This window comes from Perca fluviatilis, chromosome 9 (genome assembly GCF_010015445.1).
Source record: "Perca fluviatilis chromosome 9, GENO_Pfluv_1.0, whole genome shotgun sequence".
In the NCBI taxonomy this organism is placed as follows: domain Eukaryota; kingdom Metazoa; phylum Chordata; class Actinopteri; order Perciformes; family Percidae; genus Perca; species Perca fluviatilis.
In genome coordinates, this window is record NC_053120.1 from 3267791 (window position 1) to 3281570 (window position 13780).

General features: G+C 41.6%; 2 protein-coding genes across 2 annotated transcripts in view; one reads left to right on the plus strand and one right to left on the minus strand.

Moving 5' to 3' along the window:
* Nucleotides 1–13780, plus strand: part of LOC120565597 (zinc transporter 2-like) — a gene marked incomplete in the record, with an annotated part of 356424 nt that overhangs the window by 50065 nt on the left and 292579 nt on the right.
* The window catches only part of LOC120565452 (complement C3-like), a 50312-nt gene that overhangs the window by 28997 nt on the left and 7535 nt on the right, over nucleotides 1–13780 (minus strand). Inside the window, exons 6-15 of the mRNA XM_039811250.1 lie at nucleotides 9758–9840; nucleotides 9561–9648; nucleotides 9281–9383; nucleotides 9053–9173; nucleotides 8411–8526; nucleotides 7866–8009; nucleotides 2465–2564; nucleotides 2250–2344; nucleotides 1946–2137; nucleotides 326–481 (exon numbers count right to left, since the gene is read on the minus strand). Coding sequence (XP_039667184.1) covers nucleotides 326–481; nucleotides 1946–2137; nucleotides 2250–2344; nucleotides 2465–2564; nucleotides 7866–8009; nucleotides 8411–8526; nucleotides 9053–9173; nucleotides 9281–9383; nucleotides 9561–9648; nucleotides 9758–9840 — 1198 coding nt within the window. The remainder of the gene's footprint in view (nucleotides 1–325; nucleotides 482–1945; nucleotides 2138–2249; nucleotides 2345–2464; nucleotides 2565–7865; nucleotides 8010–8410; nucleotides 8527–9052; nucleotides 9174–9280; nucleotides 9384–9560; nucleotides 9649–9757; nucleotides 9841–13780) is intronic.

Sequence of the window (13780 nt, forward strand, 5' to 3'; positions counted from 1 at the left end):
TAACGAGTAACGAAGATGCTTAGTGGAAATATAACGGAGTAAAAGTATACATTTTATCTAGGAAATGTAGTGGAGTAAAAGTGAAAGTTGACATAAATTTAAATAGCGAAGTAAAGTACAGATACGTGAAATTTCTACTTAAGTACAGTAACGAAGTATTTGTACTCCGTTACATTACAACACTGTGCAGGACAAATTTATACTGGATATTATTTCAACCCAAACACTAACAAACATGAAAGTTAATGTGTCATTTTTTATACATAGCATTTTTAAATAAAACTACTGTCAACTATTTTTGTTAAATATAAGATTAAGAAATTACCTTTTTCTGGGTGAGACGGTGCTTGTTGTTTAGGACATAGATGCCTTTGTCAACTGCCACCAGTCCCACTGTGGCCCCTGGGTCTCCAGTGACCTTCAGACCAAACATCCTGCGAGGCTCATAGGACGGGTTGGGTCTGGATGATTCCAGCCTCAGCTAAATGTAAAGGGGAGGTCAATGAATGAGGCAACGTTAAAGCAGTTACACATGTAACCCGTTGAAATGTATTCATTAATATAAGATATACAAGTTTGAATAAATCATTTCATAGTTTAATAAATAGAAATAAAGGTTAAAAAGTTAAGATTCAGCAATGAAGTTATTATTTGCATATTGGGTAATGTTCATGTTTCACTAAATACAGCATTTAAAAGGTTACATATTTGTTGTGTAATAATATATGTGAAAATGCTTTGAAACTGCCTGTAAGAATAGGAATAAAGAGTAATAAAGTGAATTTATTTTATTTCTGAAAGTTTTGTGAATGAGCCAATCACATTTTAGTTCAAAGTAACAAGGAAGTGAGTAGAGCGAGAGAAACGTAAGGATAACGATGAAAACAGGAAGCAGAAAATAGCAAAGAAACGAGTAAGAGGGGAGAGAAGTGTGTTGTCTGCTGAATGAGAAATACTTGAGGTTAATGTTAATGTAATGCTCCAGTTTAGTGAGAATGTTAAACCAGGACTCTTATACCAAACGTTAATGGTGATAGTTCTGTCTGTTTCAGTGGACTGCTCGGCACAAGACGACAGAAAGAAGTTTGAGTTAGCTGCTGGCTAGGTGGCTAGTGCTTTCCTATGGCTGCTATGCTAACAAGCTAGCGGCTAGCGGCCTGGACTAGTTAAGCCTGTGTAGAACTGTGAGACCGACGGCGGACAAAGACCTCAACGGAGCGGGATAGCGTTACAGAGTGTGGACTTTGCCGAGTTCGTCAGCTGTGTGTCTTCTCTTCAACCGTTTTCTCTTCATCGTGGATCTTCTCGTCATATCTCCTCTTGCTGTCGCCTTTCATCCTGCGTGTGTGAAGCTACATTCCCATGAGTACAGGTACTCTTTTGTTTTAGCCTGCGTGGTGGAGCCGCCATTTTGCTAAAGGCTACAACGTACCCGAGCTACATACAGGCCGGCATCGTTTGGACATTTGAAGGGTATTTCAAGTTAGGCTAGGTTATTGCCGGCTATTTTATTTTCTTGGGCCCTTATGTTTTAAGTGAAGTGATTTTTTGCAAGATACATTTAATTAATAACCTACTTTTATCTTTTATCTACTTTTATGACACAGTTGTGGTTAGTGACTATTTGGATATTTTAAGTTAATTAAGAAAAAGAATATTTTTGGTTTAGAAGTGGAAGTGGTTAAAGGATAAAAGTAATTCATATACATTTCATTTCATGTTAAAGTGTGAATGGTAATTTAAAGGGAAATTTAATATTTAGTATTTCATACAATAAGCTAGTGGTTACACACACTCAAGTTAAACTCCACTAAGTTTCTTAGAGAAATCCCACTTATTTGATTAATTGGATAGAAGTTTTAAAGAACTCAGGATGGCCACCTCTCACTATAGCCAGCCACGCTAGAGAGGTGCTACACACACAATCTTACTATCTGTGTCTCACCGAGCCCACGCAGGAGTCCTTTACATCCACCCAAACAGAGTCTGATACCACTTCATTGCCATTTGTGTGGTAGTAGGCTATGATGCGGAATGATGGCAGCATTTCTTTGGTAACGGTGACTTTGAGGGAAATCACTACATGGCCTCTTGTCCTTAAACGGCCATTTTTCACCAGTTGACCTCTGCTCAGGATCTATGGACATAGATAACATCAGTTCTTATCCGACATGTATAGACTACACAGGTTGTGGGATGCAACAAAAAGACTTGTATATGCACACATGCAGGTGTAAAACATCTCTCACCAGGTATGTGATGTCATTGTCATGATTTTCCTGCCTCTTGAGGATGAGGGTGACTTTCAGGGTGTCTCCTAATTCCAGCTCAGCTGTATCCACACCTGCAAATGTATCATGTTGTGATGAATGTTGGACACTAAAAATATGTAGTGCATGGTGCATACATCGCCAAAGCCATCACATTTTTTCAACATCTAATGTTATTTCAGGATGTCTCTTACTTATGTGGATGTAGTTGTTACTTCGAGTGGTATATGGGAGAGCTACCATGGTGGCTGATGCTTGCCTTTCACGTGAAATACGAGGATCATTGGTCCTTGCCTGCAATTAACGACACAGGTCAGCATACACATACCGCTGAATAAAAAAGTCTCAAGTCTATCCTATCCTGTGGAGACCTTGCCTCACAGTAGCCTAGTGATAAAAAAAAAAATCACTTTTATGGACTAACAAAAAGACATACACTAACAAGAATTGACGAGAATTTTCATACAATAGCTTGACAGTACAACAAAAAGCCGGCCATTGGTATGCTACTTTGTTTCGTTTCATAGCTGAATTAAATGTTGTCATTTAATTGAGCAAGGTACGCTACACCCTGCAGGGCCCTGCTACGCCCTGCTACACCCTGCTATGCTCTGCTAAACCCTGCTACGACCTGCAGTTCCCTGCTACGCCATGAACTATTACAACCACTAATCATAGTTCCATTATCTTTTGTGACTATAACTTCTACTGTTCATCACACCCCCAACCAGCACCATCAGACACTGCCTACCTAATGCCTGGCTCACACTACAGGAGTTTTAGGCCGATTTATGCCCGATTTACCCCTCCCGAGAATCTGAGAAAAAATCTTGTCGAGGACCTCGATCCGTTCCAATTTTCGGCGCAGATTATCTGGTAATGTGAGGCGTTCACAGATCGAATCTTGCACCTCCCGATCTGCTCGCAGACACATCGGGGCCACCCCGATAATATCAAACATGTTTGATATCTAGGATTATAATCGGGCGTGAAACGACTATGATTACGTCTGTACTTCCACAATAGCCAATGAGAGACAGGTCTGCAAGGAGAAAGAAGTGACGGAAACTTTTGAAAATGTCCGCGAAAGCAACTGTAGTACGAGTCCGGTGGACAACTGAGTTGGAAGAAAGGATGGTGGAGATGTGGCAGCAGCATGAGTGCCTGTTTAATGTCTCATCAAAAGAGTCTCATAATGGGAATGATAAAGAGAAGAGCTGGGGGGAGATGGCTAGAGGATGTGGACCTACCGGGTCAGTGTACAAAGTTGCTAGCGCACTAGCTAGCAAATGTAAACATTAGATCTAGGTCAATGATCATCTGCTACATGCTGAAGAACAGACAATCCATGGTGACCCCGTCTCCCCAACCATTTTCTCGTCCACGCTCGTTTTATTTTCTTTTGTTTCTTATTGGTACAAAGAATAAGTATTACTAAAGCAAGTTGCCGTGACACAGTATCCATTTTGTTTACATGCGCTTCCCCGTGAGATCGCGTCACGTGAGGTGCTAAAACTGGCGAGATGATCTTAAGAACATCTTGTAGTGTGTGATGCCCCACTATTTTCAAATCTTGTAGTGTGAGCATGTTTAAGATTTGAGGGAAGAAAATCTGCAAAGATTCTCCTCAAGTGTGTGCTGCAACCAGATTTCAAAAACGGTTAGGATTTTAAAACTCCTGTAGTGTGAGCCAGGCTTAAGTTTTAGAGTGTGGTCTGGACCTACTCTATTTGTAAAGTGTCTTGAGATAACTCTCGTTATGATTTGATACTATAAATGAAATTGAATTGAATTAAAATAACATCCAATAAGAATCGGCTCAAACTACATCTGAACTTAAGCTGACAATGGCACTGACTGTTTTCATCCGCCTTACTCTATTCTGTTTATATTACCTAAAGCTGCATTATTCAATATTTTTTTAATCAAATCATCTTCAGAAACAGAACATTACCATTAAATCATTGCCTATATTCCATTTCCTTAGGGACTATTCGTTATTTATTTCAGGGGCCACCGGAGGAGTTTCCCAACAATGTATTGTTGCCTTTTGTACTGGTTAGCACTTGTAAAAGATTAACATTAATTTTACAGTTATGACAGAAGTGATTAAACCTCTTCATTCTCATTTTACACATCACAGTCCTCTGTTATGGTGTGGGGGCCATATCAGTAGATTTACTCACTAACATTGTTGTGGAAGCACAATAAGCATGGAAACTAAATGCACACTTCCTGCATTACTGCATTACTTCAAACACTAAGTTAGTCTTCTAGTAAACTAGTATTCACATGAAATAAAACAATAAAACATTAAGACCTTTCAACAAAGGACTGGACAATTTAACAAATAATCACCGGGACCGAAAGGATATTTGAGTCAGGTATGGCTGCAGCCTGCAGACCTCCCGTCTAATGCCCTGCTGGCTTGGTGCTCTCCGTGGCACGAGCTTCAACTTTTCAAAATAAAAGCCTGCATCTGGTCCACTATGTTTTCGTACGGTGTTTTGGATGTTTTTGAACTAAACAGTATGGCAATCATGCTAATGAATAAAATATTTTTTTCAGCAGATGTGTTAGTTACAACACAACGGAGCCAGCAAAGCAGTTTTGTGTTTATATGTGCGAGCGGGATTTATTCAGTTTGGGAAATCCCACGGTCTCTAAAGCTACAGCTCATGTCTGGCTGACTAAACAGGGAGGGACCCATCTGCTAGCGATAGGGTCCGAGACTGAGAGAGCTACATGGAGCTACATGGATAAATATGCACCACACAAGCCACTTTGAAATTTTGCTGTTCTCATGAATACAAAAGCTGGGTGACCCTACCCCCTAGACAAAAAAAAATTGGATGACCCTCCCATTAACAAAGAATAAAAAGACATGATTGACCCTATTATCCTCTGGTGGTCCATTCCATAAATACCGAACGGTCCCTTATAGCTTTGTTTTGGAGAAGATATCTTGGTCTTGCTTAAAGATGCTTGACTACAGTATGTTCACCATTTACATACTGTACAGTAAAAAAGTTTGAGCAGCAGAACCAAGAAAATCAGCTGTGAAATCTTCAAATCTGCATAGAGCGGAGCTGAGTGATAGCTCTACTTGATTAGACCAGTACAAGTGAATATCAAAAATTTTGATTACTGTAGGTTTTAAAGGTTAACTGGTTGAAGGGACTGATGGGAACAACAATCTTAATGGTTTTTATGGTCATGCATAGAATCGAAGGCGTACCCTCGCAGACCCCTCTGCATCTACACCGGACCCTACGCCGTAGCCTGACGTGCATCTCTCGAAAAATGTAACTGCACGTCGCAGCGACGCACGTCGCTCGGTCGTGGCTTGGTAGGGTTGCATTTCCCCAGACTCATGTCCTGGTTCTCGTTCTTCATAAACAACATTTATTTAAACAACAGGCTACGGCGAAAGCTCTGCGTGGAGCCTCCGCAGAACCGTAAAAAGGCCTTTAGTCCAGTATTAAAGGGGTGATAGAATGCAAAACTGATTTTACCTTGTCATAGTTGAATAATGACAGTTTAGTGGGTAACTAGGACATACATAGAACCTCTAAATCCCATTGACATCTCTTTTCTCTGCAAATCTCACTATTTGAAACTGCCTCTGAAAACGTGTGAAATCTCAACGAGCCCCATAGTTGACGTCAACTATTGCGGCTCCTCCTCATTTGGCTCTAGTCTCTCTCTTTGTCACGCCCCAACATTTGCATCGGCTACACAGCTGACCTGAGATCAGTTAGTCTTCTGAATCTACGTCGTGCAGATCTCAGAAATTGTATACATTGTTTATATGCTATTTTACCATTAAATTCACTTCTGAGACTTTTTTATGCGAGAAATCAACTATGTAGAGGTCAAATACGGGCCGTTTTACGAAAAGTGATGTAATTGCAAATTTTGTCCGACTGTGTGTCGGAGTTCAGAGGCCGGTGCTGCCTGTGTAGCTGCCTCGCCGCCCGGCCTGCCTTCCTTCACAGACCCCGGCCTGCTGTGAGGTAGATGGAGCTCCGTTACGGCTGGCAGCCCACAGCACTCCATACCCGCGCAAAGTCACCGTTTTGGGCTAATGGACTACGAAACGCCGCTGCCCTGACAGAGCTCCAGGGCCTCCAACTCCCCTCTTCCTGCTAGCTAAATGCCCGGTGTATGTGAGTGAAAGCGCGGTCAGCCAGCTTGTTACGCCAGCATTCTCTTACCACAGGTTCCAGTTAATCTTTTAATGTGTGTAATTATAATGTGTTGAGTTATTTAAACAAACGATTGGGGAAATAAACGCCGCTTGTCCGTGAGTCTCATTGATGAGCCTGCGGCTGGATGGAGCTCTATCAATGAGAGCTAGCTAGCCTCCTCTTAGAATTCCTCTGGAATTCACAAAAATTCATTAACTTGAAATCTGACACAGTTGTTAGCTTTATAAGACATTTAGTTAGATGTTGTATACGTGGCGTGACATGTGTGTAACATGTGGTAAGAGATTGCTGGTGTAGCTTGCTGACCGTGCTCTCACTCTCACACAACGGGCCATTTAGCTAGCAGGAAGAGGGGAGCTGAAGGCCCTGGAGCTCTGTCAGGGCAGCGGTGTTGGTAGTCCCTGCTGTGGGCTGCCAGCCGTGACGGAGCTCCAAGTACCTCATAGCAGGCCGGGGTCTGTGAAGGAAGGCAGGCCGGGCGGCGAGGCAGCACCGGCGGGCCGCGAGGCAGCACCAGCGGCTGAACTCCGACACACAGTCTTACCAAATTAGCAATTTTTTACTTTATTGTAAATAATAAAGTGACAGTTACAGGATATTTCACTATTGAATGTATATTTTTCATGATTTTAGCTAAGCTTTGGCCTGCTGCCTCGAAAAAATCATGCCAGCTCTGATAACCCCTGATCAGTCTGCAGTATTTGGTACAATTAGCACAGTCCTAGTCAAACCAGTACACCTCGACCCCTTCTCTGCCCTCTTCGGAATCTCTCCCACACTCATCACGTCTAAAACCGCAAAGCAGGTGATTGCATTTACCACACTCCTCGCTAGGAGGCTCATTCTTCTTAAATGGACTCACTCCTCCCCTCCCACACATAACAGATGGATTGTTGAGGTACTGCAATGTGTAAGGATAGAAAAGATCAGGTATTCTTTAAGAAGCTCCCTTAAGACTTTCCGCAAATTCTGGCAACCCTTTTTAGCCCATGTCAACACATTAGATATCAATGAAGAAACTGACAAGTTTTAACTGAGCCCTGAGCTAATCCCCCTCCCTCCCTTCTTGAATGTTATTTATTTATTTATTTTTGTTTTTTGATTTGTTCTATCGAGTATGAGTGCTGTGGGTTCTTTTGTGGGTGGGCTATAGGGACCTGAAAGACCAGGTCCAGTATATGGGTTTGAAGCTCCTTTTGTTAACACTTATCTGTAAGATACGTTGTTTATGTGAATTTCACTAACTTGGAAAAATAAATAAAGAGATTGGGGGAAAAAATAAATAAATAAAGAGTTATTACATCATTGTAAAACATACTTCATTAACCTTTGCTAAACGGGCTGCAATGCAAAAAATATATATATAAAAAACCGAAGGACTTACGGTGATTGTCAGTCTTGGTTCCCTCCCTGTATTGATGGAAAGCTTTGCCAAGCCGTTGGCTGTGGTTAAAGCCTCCACCTGGCCTGGGTCGACCACCAATGGAACACGGTCTGCCGGAGTGCCATCAGGATTCACAACATCAACCTGCCATCAGAGACACAAACAGCTGAACAATCAGAAAAATGTTATTAAAACATATTAAGGTCACTTATGTTATAAGAATAGTTTCAATGCAAACTGCACTAGCCGTGCACTGAGTGTAATGGCTTGCAGTAGATCGTATATAGTGACCCAAATGGGTGAATTTCTCTTTTTCTCTGGAATATCACCTGTTTGAGAAAATCTGCCTTTGTTTCATAATGACAATCCATGACAGATGAAAACATTTCATATTAATTACAGTTATGCAACTTTTATATTCAGAATATATTTCCATCTGTGTTTGTATCTGAGCTTTGTAGAGTAACTGTATTCAGTAATGGAATGTTTTCTGTAAAGGATTTTTCTTATTTAATTAACCATACTTTCGTAAAAAAGTACTTTACCGCAACTTCGAAGAACATTCCTGGGGTGAAATATTTGGGAGTTTTCTTAAAGGTGATAGTGTAAGGTGATGTAACAATCTGGATACTTCTCAACTCCGCCTCCACCATTTCACCACCTGTCAATGAATGCAGAAACACAAAACTTATTTTAACATCTATTTACTTTCTTTTAGATTAACTGATACAGAACAACGTATCCTCAAATCTGTATTTTTCTTGAGACTGTGTGTTTGTGCTTGTTCACTATGTTTGATCATGTGTGGGTCAAATTAACTATCAGTATTAATATCATTATTATTATTATTATTATTATTATTATTATTATTATTATTATTATTATTATTATTGTCCACATTGCTGATATGAGTTATTTTGTGGGGGAGGACAACGCTCTGTTTGCCTTTGCTAGCCAAAGACCAAATAGTGTGTACATGGTTCAAAAGATGATCCCCATGTTGCCCAGGCTGCTATAATAATAATAATAATAACAAAACAAAAACAATGACATTAATAATAATAATAATAATAATAATAATAATAATAATAATAATAATAATACTAATAATAATACTGACAGTTAATTTGACACACACATGATCAAACATAGTGAACAAGCACAAACACACAGTCTCTCTTTCTTACCGCTCTCCATCAGCACACTGACAGCTACATATATGGAACTCCCCACCAGTTCAAGGATGTTTGGGTAGGTCTGTGTGATGTGCTCTCTCTCCAGTTTGACCACTCCAATACCTTCACTTATCTAATGTGACATAATCGAAAAATGCATCTTGAAATACAAGCCAAGCTGCATAACATATATGCATACAGCAGAATAACCAATCAACAGACGTCGAAGTATGTGATCACCTGCACTCTCTGAACAGAACTTGGAAAGCTGTTCTTACGATCGTCTTGCATAACCCCAAACACCACGTAGGCCGTCCCGTCTACCTCTTGACCAAAGAGATACCTAAATCCACAAAAGAGGGACAAGGTAAGTAAAAGAAAGTAAATAAAAAAAAACATCAATTGACTAACAGACTAAAAGAGTAAGAGGCCCAACAGCCTCTGAACATCCCCCTTTAGTCTTTCCTGCAATCAATCTCCCAATCAGGTCTCTAGCCACGAAACCAAAACCTTCACTTACCCAGCTTTGATGTTGACGGTGAGCTCTCGACTGTCCACGTAGAAGAAGGAGCTTTCAGGTATCAGTTTAACTTCAAAACTGGGCAGCACTGTAACATGAAAGGAGTTTTATTGTGTGTATTAAAATAAATTAATGTTAAAGTTTTTTAAATATTATTCATGAATACGTTAAATAAAAGTGCAGGTCATGGGGCTCACCATATTCTTTGACCTCGAACTTTGCAGAATAGCTCTGCTGTGGGTTGCTCTCGAACTTCGCCACCACTTTCCACAGTCCAGTACTACACACACACACACACACACACACACACACACACACACACACACACACACACACACAACCACACACACACACACACAGACATCATTATTAGGGCCCGAGCGCCGACAGCGGCGAAGGCCCTATTGAAACTGAAGGAATTATTATTCTTTCTTTTTCCCGTCAAATGAATTGGCTTTTTGAGGGGCTTAATATATTCAAAAACTCACCAAATTTGGCGGTAGCATCAAGTCTGGTGAAAATTTACGTATTTTAACGGTTTCGTGAATAGCCGCACAAAAATGGCTCGCTGGCGCCCCCTAGAAAGTTAAGAAAATTGAGCCCCTGCAGTGTGTTTAACGTAGACTCATGAAACTCGGTACACATATGTAACATGTCAGGATGCACTTCATTGGAGCCATACCCTAAACCCAACAGGAAGTCCGCCATTTTGAATTGAAAGTTCGAAATTAGTGCGATTTTGGCCATTTCCACATGTCGCACTTTAACGAACTCCTCCTAGAGATTTCATCCGATCAACTTCAAACTCGGTCTGTGCCATCTTAAGATGTTAAAGATGAAAAGTTGTTAAAAGAAAAACTTTTCGTCATAGGGCGTGGCCGTGGCGGGGCGGCCATTTTGCGTGTTTAGCGATGAACAAAGAAGTTGTTGTAACTTGAGTGTACGTTGTCGTATCTGCCCGAAATTTCTAACGATTGACAAGGGTCCATGCCTGAGGACACCTAGAGGGCAAAATTGACTTTTGGTCATAGCGCCCCCCGCTGGCAACAGGAAATCTGCCTTATATGACAAACATCATCCGATTTACATGAAACTTAGAATGTGTGGTCTACTGGTGATACTGAGCCGCCCCCTATAATATGGCCACGCACACTTACTCAGGCCACGCCCCCTTTGATAACATTTGAACCGTTTAAGGTAGTCTTGTGTGAGGTGTGATTGAACTCAGCAGAGACTTCTTTCTTCATTGGTGAATGTTTGACCCGCCCCCTATGCTTAAGCCCCGCCCCCTTTCTTAAAATTTGAACCATTTAAGATAGACCCTTGAGTGAGGTATCATTGAACTCAGCAGAGACTTCCTTCTTCATTGGTGATGGTTTGGCCCGCCCCCTATGTTGAAGCCACGCCCTTTTTAATAAATGCTGACCCATATAAGGTAGAGTCTTGTGTGAGGTATCATTGAACTCAGCAGAGACTTCCTTTTTAATTGGTGATGGTTTGACCCGCCCCTTATGCATTAGCCACACCCCTTTTCACAGCTAATGAACCGTATGACGTAGAGTCTTGTGTGAGGTATCGTTGAACTCGGCGGGGAGTTCCCTTTTCATTGGTGACAATTTGCGGCGTCTGAGTGATGCGCAAATGCACGGTCGCAAGGAGCGCAGTCCGCAGACCATTTTGAGTGTTTAGCGATGAACAAAGAAGTTGTTGTAACTTGAGTGTACGTTGTCGTATCTGCCCGAAATTTCTAACGATTGACAAGGGTCCGGGCCTGAGGACACCTAGAGGGCAAAATTGACTTTTGGTCATAGCGCCCCCCGCTGGCAACAAGAAATCTGCCTTATATGACAAACATCATCCGATTTACATGAAACTCAGAATGTGTGGTCTACTGGTGATACTGAGCCGCCCCCTATAATATGGCCACGCACACTTACTCAGGCCACGCCCCCTTTGATAACATTTGAACTGCTTAAGGTAGAGTCTTGTGTGAGGTGTCATTGAACTCAGCAGAGAGTTTCTTCTTCATTGGTCATGGTTTAGCCCGCCCCCTATGCTTAAGCCACGCCCCCTTTCATAACATTTCAACCGTTTAAGGTAGGACCTTGTGTGAGGTATCATTGAACTCAGCAGAGACTCCATTCTTCATTGGTGATGGTTTGACCCGCCCCCCTATGTTTAAGCCACGCCCCTTTTCATAAATAATGATCCGTTTAATGTAGACCCTTGTGTGAGATATCATTGAACTAAGCAGAGACTTCCTTCTTCATTGGTGATGGTTTGTCCCGCCCCCTATGTTTAGGCCACGCCCCCTTTTATAACTAATGACCCGTTTGATGTAGACCCTTGTGAGATATCATTGAACTCAGCAGAGATTGCCTTTTAATTGGTGATGGTTTGACCCGCCACCTATGCTTTTAACCACGCCCCTTTTCACAGCTAATGAACCGTATGACGTAGAGTCTTGTGTGAGGTATCGTTGAACTCGGCGGGGAGTTCCCTTTTCATTGTTGACGATTTGAGGCGTCTGAGAGCCGCGCAAATGCACGGTCGCAAGGAGCGGAGTCCACCGGTAACCCCGACGCGTGCCGAGGCGTGAGGGCCCGTCCATTGCTGCTCGCAGCTTTAATTATTATTATTATTAGGGCTGTCAGTTTAACGCGTTATTAACGGCGTTAACGCAAACCCATTTTAACGCCGACAATTTTTTTATCGCGCGATTATCGCATAGACAGTTAAAGAAGGACTAACGTTCTTTTGGATCTAGCTAGACCGGAAGCAAAATTACGAATCCCACTATGGCCACGCGGCATAAACATTCAAATGAAAAATAACACTCAGTAGCCTAGCTAACCCGTTTCACACACAGACAGACGGAGACAGGCAGACACAGAAACAAACAAACACAGACACGCAAAACGGCTGAGCGGAGACACGGGACAGTGGAGAGGATCGCAAATGGAGAAGAGGAAAGAGAACACTGAGAAACATGGAGAGACGCTAGTTAGCTTGGAAACGATCTAAGTGGAATAACAAAGCTGAAGAGGTGTAGCTACACTACGGCACTTTTCCTGTCTAACAGCTGTGGTTTAGAAAAAAACGTGCTAGTGTGCCTGGCTAAAGTTGGAGCTAACTGACTAGCTAGCTAGCTAAAGTTGGAGCTAACTGACTAGCTAGCTAGCTAAAGTTGGAGCTAACGGCGGAGAGTTGCTGGTTCGGAGGACGCTGATTTTGGACCGGAGAGGACGACAGCGTGTTTCCCTGCTGAAGAGGACTTTGCCGTAGCTGGTGACTGGTTTTGGTTTTCGTGTTTCAGCTGTGTTTCTGGGACTAACAGCTAACTGTAAGTGGGATTTCTGTGTCTTTGCTTCACTGAAGATAACGGCCTGCTGGCTGCTGCACGTCCACATGAGCCCGCAACTTTTTTTTTTTTTTTCTCCTCTCGGCGTGTGTGTGTGTGTGTGTGTGTGTGTGTGTATGTTTGTGTTAACACAGTGGTTTAATAGGGTTTGAGTAAGTTTTACATTGAAATGCTGTAGGGGAGGAATCATTTTGTGTAGCTGGAGTGTTTTAAGTGGAAACTGATAGAGAAACTGGTAAAGGGGTAGCTAGTTGTGTGTAATATCATTTGAAGAAATATTGCAGTTAGCCTAATTGAAGGGTGTGATTTGGGTTATGTTTTTTTTGTTATTCAATCTAACGGCTAAATGTTATTTATACATTTAAGTTATTGTTCAGTAAACAATACATTTTTTGTTAAAGAGTTGTCTGGGGTCAGTTATTCCAATACAGCACAATAGATTTGCTGGTTAAAAGTAGGGTGGTATATGACTAATCCAAAATAGGTAAACCTTCGTGGTAGCTACCTTAAAGAAATGAAATCAAACACTTCATCATTCCAGTCTGAAGTTACGTATTGCAGCTTGGGCATTGCACTTGACAAAGCAAGTTTCTCAAGTCAAATATCCTATATGGCTTTAATAGAAAAAGGTATTTTGAAGCATCATGATGCATCGTGATGCATCACGATCAGGCATGAGGCATCAGGCAGTACTATCTGCAGTGGAAAATATTATTTATGAGCAAAAAATATACATATTCAATTAGAAGTGAATCTGAAGCTATTTATATTGTACACAAATTCAGATACCCTTGACATTTATACTACAATACAGAGAGCAATGACTACAGAAACACAGAAGTTGAAGAACAAAAACAGG